Source organism: Dipodomys merriami, unplaced genomic scaffold (genome assembly GCF_024711535.1).
Source record: "Dipodomys merriami isolate MVZ:Mamm:240054 unplaced genomic scaffold, mDipMer1.0.p SCAF_21, whole genome shotgun sequence".
NCBI classification, from domain to species: Eukaryota; Metazoa; Chordata; class Mammalia; order Rodentia; family Heteromyidae; genus Dipodomys; species Dipodomys merriami.
Window position 1 is genome coordinate 5,445,489 of NW_027203493.1, and position 18,854 is coordinate 5,464,342.

Here is an 18,854-nt window from a genome sequence, read left to right on the forward strand (position 1 = left end):
GTTAGAGTCCTTGCTTTTAGAGATAAAACTCTGGGACAGCACTTAGGCACTGATTAGTCAAAGACTTCACAACTGACATATGCATATATGACAAATACAGATATGTATATATATTCCACATATATTTGTCTATATATATGTATGTGTATATACATGTATTATATTATATACATATAATATCTGTATAATCGAATACATGTTATAATATATAAATACATAGTGTATATGAGATAAATATAATCTGCAGACTGCTAGAGTCCATATATATGTATATATATATAACATGAATAATTATATTCTTATAGAATTTTTGCATATTTTATCACAATATGTAACTAATTTAAAATAATCCATTACTATTTTATCACACTATTTAAGCTATATATATAAACAATAGTATAAAACTAAAACTCTATTTATATCTAAGGCATTAACCTACTTTTTAAACTTTCACTTTATATTAAGAATTGGATGTTCTTTTCTAACTTGATACTAGATTCACCCCCAGCTAAACCCAGTTCATTATGGGTTTCTACGCATATCTGTCACAGAGATTGGGAACACTTCTCCTGTCTTTCCAGGTCCATCTCCTAAACAGATATTAACACCTGTGTGAGGCTTGCTGAGGATGGCACACTAGATTGACCTTTAGTGACAAAATATTCACAATTACCATGGTTTAGAAAATTGAACTGTGCAAATATTTAGAACTTTTTAGGAACTTTGAGGAAAAATGGACACAACCAAACCAGAATTATCCAGCTTGAATTGCTATAAACTACTGTCATTGAAGAAACCACATAAAATTGATATGACTACATTATTTTCTTGAGAATGAAAATGAATCTAAGTATATATAGATAAAATATTCAAAGAAAATATAATTGGTTGACACATAGCTATACTGGCACAAATGGCCAATCTATTGTCACGATAATAAGCTTACAGAGTACAACATACACTTGTGAAATTACATAAGAAAGATTTTTGACACAGAAATTGAAAAAAAAAAACTAGACAGCTGGATGCCAGTGTCTCCCTCCTGTAATGCTAGCTATTCAGAGAGCTGAGAACTAAGAAGTGCACTTTGGGGTAAGCTTGGGCAGACAAAATACTCAAGATACTTACCTCAGATTATCTAGCAATGAGCTAGAGGTAGAAGCTTAGTTCAAGTTGTACAGGACCAGGCATAATCAACAAAGCCAAGACTAGAATGGTGATCATGTAATGTGTATATTTGAAACATCTACAAGGAATTATGTTGTTTTTCATCTTTAGGAAGTAAAACCTGACAAGCATAATGGCTCAGATGCCTTAATCCCAGTTACTTAGGAGGCAGATAGTGAAAGAATCACAGTTTCAGTTCAGCCCAGTCAAAGAAGGTAGTAAGATCCATTTGAACAAGTTGGACATAGAGAAAGGCCAGAGGTAGGGAAATGACACACTCAGACCAAGTGCAGGAAAAATGTGGAGACCCTATCACAAAAGGTCTGGATGTGTGCCTTCAGTTGTAAACTCCCTGTCTAACAAGTGCAAGGCCCTGAACTACCATCTGTGTTGCTATATGGGGGTAACCACAAACAAAGAACATGATAAATTCTGAAGAGAGAAATACGTGTAGACAGATTAAAACAATACTCACATGTATAAACATCATCAGGTATCCCATGAATCTCTACTGTGTTTTGAGTTTTAATGGAACTGATTAAGTAAACTGAATTAAAAGAAAGAAAACTTAGGTTTCACATTTAAAAAAATCTAGGTAAAACCATTGTTACTCTTGCTTTTTATCATGAATGGTAAGAAGATTTATTTTTTTACAACTATAAATTGTAATTTAATGTAAAACTTTTTTTAGAATTAAAATTCCAACTTGGGTAAAATCAAGTATATTTAATCAATTGGATTAAATCTCAAACCTATGAGAGTTACTTAGCTATCTTAATAAGCAGAGCATGTAAATATTTACATGTATCTTATACATAAAAGTCTGATTACAGCTGAGAAATGAACTGCTATTATAGAAAACTACACTAAATCAGAGACAGTTATGGAGGGTTTGTTATATGCATTAAAGTGGATTCACACTGCCAAAGAAATCAGGAAGGTGTTCAAAGAAGTAAATGTTCTACCGAATGTGTCCCATTATTCCTGACTTACAAATGCACAGTTTGGTTAGAGGTAGGCAGCTTTCTTACCAGTTTATTTTGGACCTGGTCATATAACTTATTCTAAGTTAAAAAATCATAGCACATTGTTAAACAAACAGAAACTTTTAGCATGATTTTATCCTTAGAATATTCCATTGTGACTTTGCTCCAAGGAAAGACTGGTATCCAAATATTCTAGGAAAACTGACAAGTATTAGGCCTGGCAACTGAATGTTCTTTGACCCAACTGACCCAGTCATACAGACAGTCCCATGCATGGATTTCAGCATATGTACTTGAAGCTCATTGATATGTGGATTCAAATTATATACCACCTGAGATTAAGGTTGCTTATTTATTGTCCTTAAATTACATATCTGTAAGTTACAGCAATATCAATGTCATGATTTTTACACTGTGTAGTCATAGGGACATGACGTAAAAATAATTGATCTCCTTCCACAGTATTACTACAAATATAAATAAAAATTCAAGGATAAATTAGTGCCAGGAACCAGTGACTTGTGCTGTAATCTATTCAGGAGGCTGAGATCTGAGGATCACAGTTCATGGCCAGCCCAGCCAGGAGGGTCCCTGTGACTTTTATTTCCTTTTAAGCACCAGAAAACTGGAAGCGGTGTTGTGGATCAAGTGGTAGTAGAGTCCTTGACTTAAGCTGAAGAACTCAGGAACAGTGCAAGAGCCCAGAGTTCAAGCCCCACGACTGACCAAAAAAAAAAAAGAATAAATTAGTGACACAATCACATTATTAGAAATGACAATAAACTAGAGGTATAAACTCATGAAACACACTGATTCTCTTAAAGGTGTTAAAAGAAAACTGGGACTTGTAATACAAAAATAATTTTATTAACTTTAAATAATCAGAAAAGGAATTTCAATTCAACATGTCCATATATCAGTACAATGCATCCTGATCACAATTCAACCTGTCAATTAGTACAAAGGATCTTGTTCAGTATCTCATCCCTTCTAACATTTTCTCAGCCTGCCCTTCTCCCACTCCACCCTAGCCTCAAGATACCCGGTTCCATAATCACATGATTACATTGAGTAAAATGAATGTGTTTGGCTATTTCACTCTCCAAAAATCAATGTACTTGGTAGAAGGCTAGGTCTCACACCTGTAATCTAGCTAGTCAGGAGGCTAAGATCTACGAATAATGCTTGGAAGACAGGCCAGGTATTAACTTAAGTGAAAATTTTATCTCCAGTTGATTACCAAAAATCTAGAACTAGAGCTATGGCTCAAGTGAGAGAATACTAACCTTGAGTGAAAAGGCTTAGGGATAGCATGGAGACCTTAAATTCAAGGCCCAGGACTGGTGCCAAAACAAAAACTTTTTAAAAAAGAAAACAACCAAACCAAATTAAAGAAACTGTTCCCTTGAAAAACCATGTTTCAAATTCCTCATATTCTTTGTTGAACTCTCAGTTCCTTTTTCAGTGGAGTCACACAATGGGAATTCATCCTTGATAATACCATGATTTACTCTTTTTATTGTTTATATATAAATATGACCCTGTACATATAAGTGTGGATGTTTACATTTTAGATGTAATTTTCATATGTGAGAGAAAATATTTGCACTTTGTCTCTTTGGGCCTTACTTATTTCAGTTAACAAAATTTTATCTTGATCTATCAATATCTATGCAAGTTATATTTTATTATTCCTGATGCATGAATAAAATTTATAGATACCCGCATATTTATGGATATGATTACATATGTAAACACTTCCAAATTTTTCTATGACATTTTCTTCCCCCAAAACTTAACTATGCTGGATTACAGTCATTTAAAGGAAGATTTATTTATTTTATAATATCTTTATATTGGCATGAGTACATACTTTCAATGTAGAATGAACTATAAATAGGTTTGACAAGGGGAAAATGTAAATAGATCTTAATCTAGAAATTACAACTTATGAGTTTTATTGCCAGAATAAATATCTTCAAAGCGTCTTTAAAATCCAACACTTATAAAGATTTTACTAACATTAGTGTAAAAGTTGCTGAATCCCAAACTTAGTTTAAATGGCCTAAGACTAACCTTGTAAAAAACTTTATAAATTAGAAGCTGGATTTTTTAAATACTAGAAGGAAGATACGTAAGTATGCAAAGTGAAGAAATAAAATACAATTTTGTATTGGTTTGTAATTAAATCATAGCATCAGAGTCAACTTTTATGACAGGATAGTTGGGAATTGATTAGCCTCCTGGCTGCCTGCTTCACATCTTTGTTCCTGAGACTGTAAATCAGTGGATTCAGCATAGGGACAACCACAGAGTAAAAGATAGAGGCAATCTCTACCAACAACCATGAACTTTTGGTGGTAGGAACACAGAAGAGGAAAAGGATGGGGCCATGGAAAATGGTAATGGCGGTGAGGTGGGAAGCACATGTGGAGAATGCTTTGTAGCGCCCACAGTGGAGAACATTCTCATCACAGTGACAAAAATAAACACATAGGAGGTGAAAACAATCCCCAGGCTGCTTATTTGATTGAATGTAGTAATGATTACAAGAGACAACTGACTCATATAAGGGTCAGAACAGGACACAGCAATAACGGCCGAATGCTCACACACAAAGTGGTTTATAACCTTTGTCCCACAGAAATTCAAAGTTAACAAATAGTATATGAATATAAAACAACACACCATACACCAAAAGTAGGATGCAGCCACCAACAAGGAACACAGTATCTGGGAAATGGCCACTGTATAGAGGAGAGGGTTACAAACAGCCACAAATCGGTCATAGGCCATGGCTGCCAACATGAAGGTCTCTGTTACTACACAGATACAAACAAAGAAGCATTGACTGACACAGCCTGCAAAGGAGATGCTTCTGTCCTCCACAAGCAGGTTCTCCAGGAGCTTGAGGGTGACAACAGAAGAATAGCAGAAATCTACAAAGGACAGGTGACTGAGAAAAGTACATGTGGGTGTGGAGCTTGGGATTGAGTCTGATGATGGTGATCATGCCCAGGTTGCCCAGCACTGTGATGGTATAGATGGTGAGGAAAACCAGGAAGAGTGGCACTTGGAGGTTCAGATATTCTGAGAAGCCCAGGAGGATGAAGGTCACCCCTGCTCTCTGGTTCTGTTTGATTCTATGGACAAAATGGAACATTTGATATAGTGAGATCAAAACTAGTGTGATTCACAGAGAAAAGAAAGGATGAAATGAGAGAGTCTGGGAATCTGGGATAAAGTTTGGGGAACAGACCAGTTCCTGGTGGCTACATAAGTCAGTATTTGACATTGACTTTGATACCTTCTACAAAATGAATGAAAGTGTTTGTTTCAGTTACTGAAAGCAAAACTAAACCTTGTAAAACAGAAGAACGGAAAATTCTACACTGTACTCTACAGAATAGTTTACTCTATCTGGAGCTATAAACCTAACTCTCTACCTGAGATTGGATGTAATCAAGAAGACAAAACTATTGTTAAGTCACACTTGTGTATTGTAAAATCAGCTAAGTTAATCATAATGTTTATGGTAGAACCTTGTACTCTTTTTCTTGTAGATTAGCCACAGCTTTAAGGACTAGATAATTTTATTTCCTACTTAATGGCTTTGGGAACCTTTCCTCCTGGCCTGATTAAAGTAAGCAAAGAATTACCAAGCCCTGCAGACAATTGTATATCCACAGGCCATCCTGACAACATTTACCACACCTTGGCAATATATGAATGATAGACAGTAATCTCAGTTATCTGGTGTCATAGTACAACTCTGGTTACTGCAGGCTTTCTCCAGGCTATTACCATGAAAATATTTCAGTAGAATATGATTTAGTAGATAGATTCCAGATGACCCTGAAAGTACTTTCATTCAGATTTCAAAGGTCGTCCTTCCTCAGGTGGCCCCCGAGAAATATTTTGATTGGTGAAAAAAAGTCCTTCATTTGCATGGGAGAAAATCGTGATTGGAACAAATACACTCCTTCTTGAACTGAGGGACTGTGTCATATTGGATGTCAGTACTGTTTTTATTCTATATGAAGCATTAACTTATTTTACCTAAATACAGACACCCTGGACACATTCCATAGCTGCCTAAATAAATAGCCAATTCAGCTCATTTTACAAGCATGCTTGGACAAAACTTCCCTAAATGACTGCTGTGGTGGCAGTACTAGATCAGCAAAACTTATTCTCCAGTAGCCTCTCCATTCCTGCTTTTGATCTTTATCCTAAATAGGATAGGCTGAGTATGTAAACACATAAAAAATAATGGTAGAGAAAGCAGCCTTGGAAGAGGAAAAAGAAGCCACCATTTAGGGAGTAGAAACAAGACCAGTAGTAATGAGAAGGCCGTTGAAGAACTACAAAGAAGGGACAGGGCTGAAACCATGGGAGCACCAGTGATTGGGAGGATGAAGGCTGATAATAACTGAAGATGAGAAACTGCAGGCTTGGATTACTAGAGGATTCACAGAGAGCTTCCATGTATTAATGGTCTTGGAAATCTGACACCCTCAGAATAAAAGCTATGATATTTGTCACTGTAGGATTGGAACTGCCAAAACAGAAGGCCTATCTGAGAGCAATGGCATGACAAGGTCTTTTCCTTTGCTGTTGGATGCTTATTGCAGGATTCACTGCCACTGAGAGCTGAAGAATGAAAGCAGCCAAGTTCTGGGTCATTGGTGGCTAGAGCCCAAAGGGGACCCTGTAATCGAAGTGAATAGAATCAGAAGATGAATAATAATCCTTTAGTACTCATACCTTAAATTTATGAAATTCTCGGCCTAGCCATAATGTCTTTGTCACTAAAAGGATTGGGATGGCAAATTCTTGAAGACCCTCTGTTCTTTTATTCATTTTACCTATCTTGGGAGAGTCACATGATTCTAAACCTCTGATTGGTAACAGTAAGACTCCTTGCAACCATGGAAACCTGTAGCTCTTTCCTTCTACCTCGATTTACTAAGAAGTATTCACTTAGAAGAGATACCTAAATCTCCTATTTTCTTCACTGACATAATGATACTATTTATTTAGACCTGCCCAAAATGATATAATTTTAACTTGCTGAATATTTAACTGGTTCTATATATTTGCTCTTCAGAGTCTTTGAAACTCCTAGTAACTTAATGGTGAACACATTCTGGAGATGTTGTATGGAGAATACACTGAACATCTTCATGATGCTTAAATTATTTTGAAATTTTTAAAGGGTTATTCATTTTTATTGATTTTGTTTGCTTATTCCTTTAGGTGGGGTTCAAACTCAGGACACTGCTCTTGGTAGGAAGAGTCTCTGCAGCTTGATCCCCACCGAAAACATTCTTTGTTACTTTGTTTTGTATTGTTCATTTTGTTATTTTTGTTCAAATGGATTCTTTTGACTTGAGCTAGTCTGGACCACGATTCTCCTATTTCGGTTTTCCATGGAACTAGAAAGATAGACACATGCTATTACAGTCAACTATTTACTGATCAAAATGGAATCTCCAGATATTTTTTTTGATCAACCTGATCTCAAACTATGACATTCATGATATATCACCCTCAGCATAATGACTACTGTATACATGAGTCACAGAACACACTGAAAAATTATATTACTCATTAAAATATGATTACAACATAACTCTATATGCAGTGTTAAAACAAGTAAAGTAATAATGAATAATAAAGTAATTATGAGTGAACATCTGTACATTTTACAATAGGCATAGTTTCAGAAGATTTATAACTGAAAAATTATCACAATTCTCAAAATATTAGAAGTACATCATATATTCAATTATAGTTTAGGATGTGTTCTGCTATTTTTAATTCTTTGCGAATGTAAATGTAAAAGAGAACCATCTCAGGCAGCCATAACACATTCATATGCTCCAAGTCATTACATTAGTATTAAAATAAGGATACCTTCTGATAGTATTCTTGAACTTATTACAATACACATATTAATATGTACTTAAAGGATAGAACACATAGCCTTTTACTAATAAATATGCAGGATTACAATTATTTAAAGATGGGCTGGGAAGGTCGTTCAGTGGTAGAGCTCTTGCCTTGAATGTGTGAGGCCCTGGGTTCGATTCCTCAGCACCACATAAGCAAAAAGAAAAAATCCGGAAGTGTTGCTGTGGCTCAAGCAGTAGAGCACTAGCCTTGAGCTGAAGAGCTCAGGGACAGCGCCCAGGCCCAGAGTTCAGGTCCCACGACCAGACCCAAAAAGAAATAAAAAATAAAAAATGATAATTATTTAAAGATGAGTAGGTTCTGTGGTTATAAAAGTGCCTAGAAATATTTGGCATTCTTACACATAAAGGAAATAACAATTGAAACACCTGGCTCTTAAGCATCAAACTAACCATAGTAACAAAGCTGAGGAAGAGCCAGGGATAATATAACCTTAGAAACTCTAGGGTAGGGAACCAAACATCAAAGTAAACACAAGGGAAAGCAGCGTGTCAGATTCCTAGATTCATTCTACTTCCGTAAATTATTCGAAGCTGAGTTTGCTCGGTGTAAGGTTCTAGTAATTGGAAGAACTGTATGAGGATGGAAAGTTCTTGGAGAGTCTGGGTGACACAGGAAGACTACAGTAAAAGAAACCCCAAAAATTTACTCTGTATTCCAGGTATCATTGTGAAAATGATTTTTATAATATTTTCATGTGATAGATCCAAATTTAAAAATATCCTCACGTTAATTAGTGAAAATATGAAATCTCTTTTCAGTCTGATTTGGGACAACTGTCTTAATCTCCATATTGTGTGTCATTACATTAGCAAAGTCTTCTCTAGTGAGCATGAATTTCTCTACATAGAGCCCATATTCATATTGGAAAATTGGCTCTCAAATACGTCATGATTATGATGCTTTAGACTTCCAAATTCTGTGGTAAACATTCCTCATTGTGTCTTTTTGTAGAGCAAATAAAGTTTTTAACCACAATTATGAAACCTTCATTCTATCATTTACAAACATAATTGTTCCTTTCACCTACTCAGAGATTATAGAAAATTAAAGATGATCATTTTTAATTCCCTATCAGCTACAAACTGTCACTTTATTTATGATACATGGTAAATATAAAATAAAAAATTAGAATGGATTCAGGATTTAACACCGCAAGTTCCTTGGTAAAACTAACTGTATTTGGATGCTGTTGGTAATACACATCTCCTTGCTCTTGTGAAAGGTCACTAGGTCATAATATTTTTTCTGTTAGAATAAAAATAACAGAAACACAGATTCAACTCACCGAAATACAGGGGCAGCTGAGTGAGGCATCTACTGAAGAAGTTTTTGGTAAGATTAGTAACCTCCCAAACTATCCTTGCTTATTGTGTAAGTAAAAGTAATATCTCTAAACCAGTGGAATCAACAGTAGACTAGGGTGAATATCTCATATGATATACATTTTCAGCCTAATGATGCAATTCTAACAAACTAGTCAAATGATTACATATAAAAAATGAAAAGGAAAGGAAATACTGGTATGAACCTTTGTCATAAATATAAATTATCATAACCTCTGGGGATGTGAAAACCAGGGAATATCACTGAAAATTGTCAAAGGCAACAGTTTTGTGCAATTAGATATACCAGAGTCCCAGGGGACAACTTAGTTTTGCAGAACTTCCCCAAAGCCCTGGAGCATTTGGGTGATCAACTCCACTCATTAACCAAAATATGAGATGTAGTTGTCCAAAAGGAAAAGTAAGCTATTAAAATAGTCTCCATTGAGCCAGGTGCCTGTGGCTCAAGCCTGTAATCCTAGGTACTTAGGAGTCTGAGATCTGAGGATTGAGGTTCAAAACACACCCAGGCAGTGAAGCCATGAGACTCTTTTATACAATTAAGTATCATTAAAAGAGAAATGGTAGGGCTGGGAAGGTGGTTCAGTGGTAGAGCGCTTGCCTTGCATGCATGAGTCCCGGGGTTCGATTCTTCAGTACCACATAAGCAGGGAAAAAAAGCCAGAAGTGGCATTGTAGCTTAAGTGTTAGAGTGTTAGCCTTGAGCTGAAGAGCTGAGGGACAGTGACCAGGCCCAGAGTTCAGGCCCCACGACCAGACCCAAAAAAAAAAAATAACACAGAGAAATGGTAATATAGCTCAAAGTGTTAGAGTGCAAACCCAGAGCAGGAAAGCTCAGGGACAGCATTCCAGCCCTGAGTTCAGGCTCAACATCTGAAAAATGATGTAATTATCTCTCTCTATATATATATTATATGATGTAGAATATATATGCATTTGTTTTATACACAATATATGTATGATATATGTATGATAAATCATATATATGAATACATATTATGCATGTGATAATATGTTATAATATAATATATATTGTACATATAAATTTAAAATTCATATTAGATATATGTTATCTGCTAAGTGCTAGAGTTGAGGTTAGATATCACTATTAATTGTATTCATATCGAACTTTTTACCTATATTGCCACAATATATATAACTGCAATTTTTAAAAATGAAATATTGTAGTTTACATAGTATAAGAAGTATATATAAACAATATTCTTAAACTATATTAATATATTTATTTATATCTTAGAGAATAACCTGCATTTTATATTTTGACATTATATTGAGAATTGGATGTTATGTTCTAACTCAACCCTAGCTCCACCCTTAGTATACCCCATTTCAGTATTGGTTTGTAACCAGACCAGGAAAACTTCTCCTTTTCCAGGTCCATCTGTTCCCCAGATATTAGCAGCTGTGTGTGACTGGCTGAGGATGGCCACTAGGTTGATGTTTAGTGCCAAAACAGTCACTATTGCCATGGGTTAAAAGAACTAAATAGTGAATCTCTTTTGAATAATTAGAAGACTGCAGAGAAAAAATAAAATAATAGCAAACCTAAATTGCCCACCCTGAATTGCTATATTCTAGTGTCATTGAGGAAACTATATGAACTATAATTGATTTGCTGTATTATTTTCTTGAGAATAAAAATGCACCTGAAAATATATAGATAAAATATTCAAAGAAAATATAATTGATTGACACATAGCTACATTGGCACAAATGGCAAAACTCAAATCATGAATATATACTTCCAAAGTATACAACATACACTTGTGCATACAAAAGACTTCTAACAAAGCCAAAAAAAAGAAAAACCTATACAACTGGGTATCCTGTGGTATATTACCCAGCTATGTTCATGTAAATGCAAGTACATTGAGGAGTTGAGTTCAAGCTCTTATATTAAAAAAGGAAGAAAAGGATATTAACATAAACCTTCATGTAAAAATAGATGAATCAAAAACTTAGTTTTAATACCCTGAGATTAAACTTGTAATAATATTTATAAATTAGGAGCTGGATTTTTTAATACTAGAAGGAAGTTACATAAGTAGGCAAAGTGAAGGAATAGAATACAATTGTATATTCATTTGTGATTCAATCAGAGCATCAGACTTAACGATGATGACATATTGATTGGGAAGTGATTAGCCTCCTGGCTGCCTGCTTCACATCTTTGTTCCTGAGACTGTAAATCAGTGGATTCAGCATAGGCACGACCACGGTGTAGAAGATAGAGGCAATCTTCACCAACAACCATGAGCTTTTGGTGGTAGGAACACAGTAGAGGAAAAGGATGGGGCCATGGAAAATAGCAATGGCGGTGAGGTGGGAAGCACAGGTGGAGAATGCTTTGTAGCGTCCCGCAGTGGAGGACATTCTCATTACAGTGACAAAAATGAACACATAGGAGGTAAAAATGATCACTAGACTGAGTATTTCATTGGTTATAGCAAAGATCACAATAGACAACTGACTTACAGAAGGGTCTGAGCAGGACACAGCAACAATGGCAGAATGCTCACAGAGAAAGTTGTTTATAACCTTTCTCCCACAGAAATTCAAAGTTAACAAAAAGTATACGAATACAAAAGACCACAGCATACCCCAAAAGTAGGAGGCAGCCACCAACAAGGAACAGAGCTTCGGGGACATGACCACTGTATAGAGGAGAGGGTTACAAACAGCCACAAATCGGTCATAGGCCATGGCTGCCAGCATGATGGTTTCTGTTATTACACAGACACATGCTAAAAAGAACTGGCTGATACAGCCTGCAAAGGAGATGCTTCTGTCCTCCACAAGCAGGTTCTCCAGGAGCTTGGGGGTGATCACAGAAGAGTAGCAGAAATCCACCAAGGACAAGTGACTGAGGAAAAAGTACATAGGGGTGTGGAGCTTGGTATTGAGTCTGATGATGGTGATCATGCCTAGGTTGCCCAGAACACTGACAGTGTAGATGGTGAGGAAAACCAGGAAGAGTGGCACTTGGAGGTCTGGATATTCCGAGAAACCCAGGAGGATGAAGCTCACCCCAGCAGTCTGATTCTGTGTGATCCTATGGACAAAATACAACACTCCATATAGTGAGATCAAAACTAGTGTTATTCATAGAGAAGGTAGAGGTAGAAGTGAGATACTGTACTCAGGGATAGAGTGTTGGTGAATAAACCAGTTCGCTGTGGCTCCATTAGTCAGCTGTAGAAGTTGACTTTGGTATCTTTTACAAAATGAATGTCAAGGTCTTGTTTCATTTACTGAAACAAAACTAAACCTTGGAAAATAGAAGTACATCATATGCTACACTGTATTTTATAGAATATATTATAGTCTCTCCTGAAATAAACCTACCTTTTTCCCTGTGGAATGTGATAAAACTATTGGTAAAGCATGGTTACATACTCTTAAATGGTGGTGAACATTTATTGTTATGCTTATGAAAAGAACTTCTTACTGTTATTCTTGTCAATTACCTACAGTTATGAGAACAAGTTGTTTTTTTTAACTACTTGATGGCTTTTAGAACATGTTCTGATGGCCTGACTACATGAAGTAAAAACCTATCTAGCCCAGCAGTCAATTGTCTAGCATTGGCAGTGTAGCCACATTTGTCAATCCATGGGCAACATAAGGAAGATAAACAGTAATCACAGGTGTCTGCTGTCAGAGCACAGCTCTGGCTCCTATAGGCTTTGTGCACGCCATTATTCTTAACAAATAAACTGCAGTAGATCTTGACCCCTGGAAGTGCAGGGGTAGCACTTCCCCTGGTGGCCAGTTGAAATCCTAGGATTGGTGGAAGAAACAGTCCTTCATCTGCTTGGGAAACAATGGTGACTTGAACAAATATGGACCTTCAATCACTTGAGGGACTATGTGATGATTAATAATAATACTATCCTTCATCTATATAAGGTATTACCTTATTTCACCTAAATGCAGACACCCTGCCCACATTCCATTGATGGCTATGTAAGTAGCCTGTTCAGCTTATTCTGAGATCAACTTTGGACAAATCTATCATTGCTAAGGTTGCAATACTAGGTTCACTCAAAAAGTATTCTCGAGTGTTCTTTTCTCTCCTGCTTTACATCTTTATAAGTATTAGAGTAGGGTGATTATGTAAACACATAGAAATGATGGAAGAAAAGGCAGAAAGACTAGAGCAGCCCTGGAAACAAGACTACCAGTAATGAGAAGACAGAGAGCTCAGGAGAAGGGTCATCATTGAAATCATGGGGCAGCAATGATGGAGACAATGAAGCCTGTGGATAGCTGAAGACAAGAAACTACAGGCTCCAGTTACTGGAAGATTTACAAAGAGCATCCAGGTGTTAATGGTCTTGGAAATCAGACACCTTCATCCTAAGAGCTGTGATATTTGTCCCTGTAGGATTGGAAATGCCAGCACTTGAGGCCTATCCAAGAACAATAGCACTATAACATTCTTCCCATAGCTGTTGGCTGATTTTTGCAGGGTTCATTACTACTGAGAGCTGAGGAATTAAAGCACCCAAGTTCTGGGTCATTGGTGGCTAGAGCCCACAGGGGATCCTCTAACCTATGTGAACAGAATCAGAACATGAAGCCCAAGGCAATAATCCTTTAGTACTCATATCTTGGAGTTACCAGATTCTGGGCCTATCCACAATGCCTTTGTCACTGAAAGGAATGGGATGGCAAGTTCTTGAAGAACTTTTGCTCTTTTACTCATTATTCCTATCTAGGGAGAGTCACAGGATTCTAGAACTCTGATTGGTAACCATAAGACTCACTACAACCATAGAAACCTGACTTCATGAGAAAAGTCTCTGTAACAATTTCCTTCAACCTGTATTTACTAAGCAGTATTCACTGGGAGGAGATACCTAAATCTCCTATTTTCTTCACAGACATTACGATCTTATTTAGTTCAACCTGCCAAAAACAATATGATGTTAACTTGCTTTGAATCCTGAGTTTTTAATTGGTTCTATATATTTGATCTTCAGAGTCTTTGAAACTGCTTGTAGGCTCTTGTTGTACACAGCATGGAAGTATCATATGGGTAATACATTGAATGCTTTCATTCACGTTTCACTTTCAAAATTTCAAATAGTTAGGACAATGCATTTGGTATGCAGGATCTCCAGAAATAGAGCTACACCCTAAAACCTTTCCGTTATTTGATTTTGTATTGTTTTGCTTAGGGCTTTTTCATTTAAATGGAATCTTGCTTTTTACTTGAGCTGGCCTGGGCCATGATTTTCCTAATTATGTTTTCGGTGGAGTTGCATAGATAGACACACCCTATTACAACCAGCTATTTACTAGTTAAAATGGATTCTTGCAAATTTTTTTTGGCCAGGCTGTTCTCAGAGTCTGACATTCTTGATATATCATCCTTGATATATCTTGATATATTTACCCTTTGGCTATAGAGTTGAGGGACAGGGCCCAGGCCCAGAGTTCAAGGCCTAAGACCAACAAAAAAAAGGGCAAATAAGACTCATCCTTCTTGGCCACAAAGAAAATGCCAATCAAAACATCGTCCCAACAATCATCAAAATAATAACAGTAAGAAATGCTGGGGAGGAGGCTAGAAAAATAGAACCCACACTTTTGGGTAGGGAACTAAAACTCATGGCAAACACAGGGATATCAGTAGATCAGTTTCCTAGATACATTCCTACTAGTGTAAGTTATTGTAAGCTAAAATAGATGACTTATGTTTCTAGTAATAGCATTGGAAGAGTTGTAATATGTATTAAGATGGTATTCCAGGTTTCATTATGCAAATGATGTTCCATAATATTTTTAACGTGATATTTGCAACTTTAAGGATTTTCTTATGTTTAATTAATGAAAATATGAAATCTTTTCTGTCTGAATTGTGGCAACTTTTTAAATCTAGATATTCAGTGTCCTTACACTAACACAATATTTCTAGTGAGGATGGATGTCTCTATATATGGCCCACATTCATATGGACAAATTTCCTTTCACTTACTAAACTCATGGTTATAATGCTTTATTCACCCAACTCTATGGTAAACATTCCTCATTGCATTGCTGAGGAGAAGGACATTTTGATGTTTTTATCCACAACTACCAATTTGCCAATGTGCTTGTTTCTCTCACCTACTGAGGGATTAATGGAAAATTAAAGATGACAATTTTCCTATCCGCTGAAATTATCATATTGTTGATGTCACCTGGTGAATATAAAATGAGAAAACTATAATGGAATCAAGAATTAGCACCCTAAGTTTTTTGGTGAAACTGACTGTATTTGAAGCCTGTTGGGAAATAAACATCTGTTTCCTGGTAAAGATTACTAAGTCACAATATGTTTTTTCTATCAGAATAAAAATAACAGAAACACAGAGTCAACTTACCGAAATACAGAGGTAGCTGAGTGAGGCATCTATGAAGAAGTCTTTGCTAAGATTAATAAACTCCAAAACTACCCCTGCTTATTCTATAGGTACAAGAAAAATTTGTGAACCAGTGGAGTCCACAGTAGACTTGGGTGACTATTTCATATGGTATATTTTTCTAACCAAGTAAGTCAATTCAGAGAAACTAGTCAAAAGATTACATCCAAAAAAAGGAAATACTGGTACCAAACTTTGTCATGAATATATATCACCATGGCCTGTGGGGATCAGAAACCAGGGAATATCACTGAAAATTGTCCAAGCAGCAGTTTTGTGCAATTAGATATACCACAGTCCCATGAGACAGCTTAGTTTTGCAGAACTTCCCCAAAGCCCTGGAGCATTTGGGCGATCAACTTCACACATTAACCAAAATTATGAGTGTGTATTTCTTTATAGGAAGATGTAAATGTCCAAAGAGAAAATAAACTATTGAAAATTGCTTGCATAGAGCTGGGTGCCAGTGGCTCATATCTGTAATCTAACAATTCAGTAGGTTCAGATTTGAAGCCTACGGTTCAAAGCCAGCCCAGGCAGGAAAATTGATGAGATTCATATCCCTAATTAACCATCAGAAAACTGGAGATGGCATTGTGGATCAAAGTGTTAGAGTCCTTGCTTTTAGAGATAAAACTCTGGGGCAGCACTTAGGCACTGATTAGACTAAGGCTTCACAACTGACATATACATATATGAAATTTACAGATATGTATATATATTCCACATATATTTGTCTATATACATGTATGTGTATACACATGTAATATATATAATATACATATAATATCTGTATAATCAAATATATGTTATAATATATAAATACATAGTTTATATGAGATAAATATAATCTGCAGAGTGCTAGAGTCCATATATATATATATATATATAACATGAATAATTGTATTCATATAGAATTTTTGCCTATTTTATCACAATATGTAACTGTAATTTTAAATTATCCATTACTATTTTATCACACTATTTAAGCTATATATATAAACAATAGTATAAAACTAAAACTCTATTTATATCTAAGGCATTAACCTACTTTTTAAACTTTCACTTTATATTAAGAATTGGATGTTCTTTTCTAACTTGATACTAGATTCACCCCTAGCTAAACCCAGTTCATTATGGGTTTCTAAGCATATCTGTCACAGAGATTGGGAACACTTCTCCTGTCTTTCCAGGTCGATCTCCTAAACAGATATTAGCACCTGTGTGAGGCTGGCTGAGGATGGGACACTAGATTGACCTTTAGTGACAAAATATTCACAATTACCATGGTTTAAAAAATTGAACTGTGCAAATATTTAGAAATTTTTAGGAACTTTGAGGAAAAATGGACACAACCAAACCTGAATTATCCAGCTTGAATTGCTATATACTACTGTCATTGAAGAAACCATATAAAATTGATATGACTACATTATTTTCTTGAGAATGAAAATGAATCTAAGAGTATATAGATAAAATATTTAAAGAAAATATAATTGATTGACACATAGCTACATTGGCACAAATGGCCAAACTATTGTCATGATAATAAGCTTACAGAGTACAACATACACTTTTGAAATTACATAAGAAAGATTTTTAACACAGAAATTGAAAAAAAAACTAGACAGCTGGATGCCAGTGTCTCCCTCCTGTAATGCTAGCTATTCAGGGGGCTGAGAACTAAGAAGTGCACTTTGGGGTAAGCTTGGACAGACAAAAAACTCAACATACTTAGCTCAGATTATCTAGCAAAAAGCTAGAGGTAGAAACTTAGTTCAAGTTTTATAGGACCAGGCATAATCAACAAAGCCAAGACTAGAATGGTAATCATGTAATGTGTATATTTGAAACATCTACAAGGAATTATGTTGTTTTTCATCTTTAGGAAGTAAAACCTGACAAGCATAATGGCTCAGATGCCTTAATCCCAGCTAGGAGGCAGATAGTAAAGAATCACAGTTTCAGTTCAGCCCAGTCAAAGAAGGTAGTAAGATCCCATTTGAACAAGTTGGACATAGAGAAAGGCCAGAGGTAGGTAAATGACACACTCAGACCAAGTGCAGGAAAAATGTGGAGACCCTATCACAAAAGGTCTGGATGTGTGCCTTCAGTTGTAAACTCCCTGTCTCACAAGTGCAAGGCCCTGAACTACATGTTTTACATTTTAAAAAAAACTAGGTAAACCATGTGTTACTCTTTCTTTTTGTCATGAATGGTAAGAAGACTGTTTCTAAAACTATAAATTGTAATTTAATGTAAATCTTTACTTAGAATTAAAATTCCATCTTGGGTAAAAACAAGTAAATTTAATAGGTTGGATTAAACCTCAAACTGATGACAATTACTTAAGTATCTTAATAAGCAGAGCAAGTAAATCTTTACATGCATTTTATACATCAAAGTCTGGTTACAGCTGACAAATGAACTGCCATTATAGAAAACTATACTAAATCAGAAAATTGTGGAGTGTTTGTTATATACATTAAAGTTGTTTCTCACTGGCAAAGAAAACAGGAAGGGGTTCAAAGAAGTGAATGATCTCCCCAGTGTGTCCTCATTACTCCTGACTTACAAATGCACAGTTTGGTGAGAGGTAGGCAGCTTTCTGACCCCTTTATTTTAGACCTGGTTATATAACTTATTCTAAGTTAAAAGATCATAGCACATCATTAAAGAAACAGAACCTTTTGCCATCATTTTATCCTTAGAATATTCAATTGTGACTTTGCTCCAAGGAAAGACTGGTACCCAAATATTCCAGGAAAAATGGCAAGTATGAGGCCTGGCAACTGAATGACCATTGACCCAACTGATCCAGTCATACAGCCAAGTCAGATTCATGGATCTCAGCATACACACTTGAAGTTCATTGATATGTGGATTCATATTATATACCACCTGAAATTAAGGTTGCTTATTTATTGACCTTAAATTACATATCTGTA

The 18,854-nt window shown here is 35.8% G+C and overlaps 1 protein-coding gene and 1 pseudogene across 1 annotated transcript; both read right to left on the reverse strand.

Moving 5' to 3' along the window:
* Positions 1–4,356: 4,356 nt before the first annotated feature.
* Positions 4,357–10,965, reverse strand: LOC138834187 (olfactory receptor 5D13-like; annotated as a pseudogene).
* Positions 10,966–11,605: 640 nt separating this feature from the next.
* LOC138833671 (olfactory receptor 5D13-like) lies at positions 11,606–15,896 on the reverse strand. The gene is made up of 2 exons (XM_070031955.1): positions 15,868–15,896; positions 11,606–12,548 (listed from the first exon to the last, which is right to left on the reverse strand). Exons 1-2 carry the CDS (start codon positions 15,894–15,896, stop codon positions 11,606–11,608), a joined length of 972 nt encoding a protein of 323 aa, XP_069888056.1.
* Between the last annotated feature and the right edge of the window lie 2,958 nt (positions 15,897–18,854).

Excerpts from the sequence above, each read along its gene's own strand:
- LOC138833671 (XM_070031955.1), bottom strand. The coding sequence starts at position 15,896 with ATGCCTCACTCAGCTACCTCTGTATTTCG. Across the intron at positions 12,549-15,867 it reads TCAGCTACCTCTGTATTTCG|GATCACACAGAATCAGACTG; the intron begins GTAAGTTGACTC and ends TTTTGTCCATAG.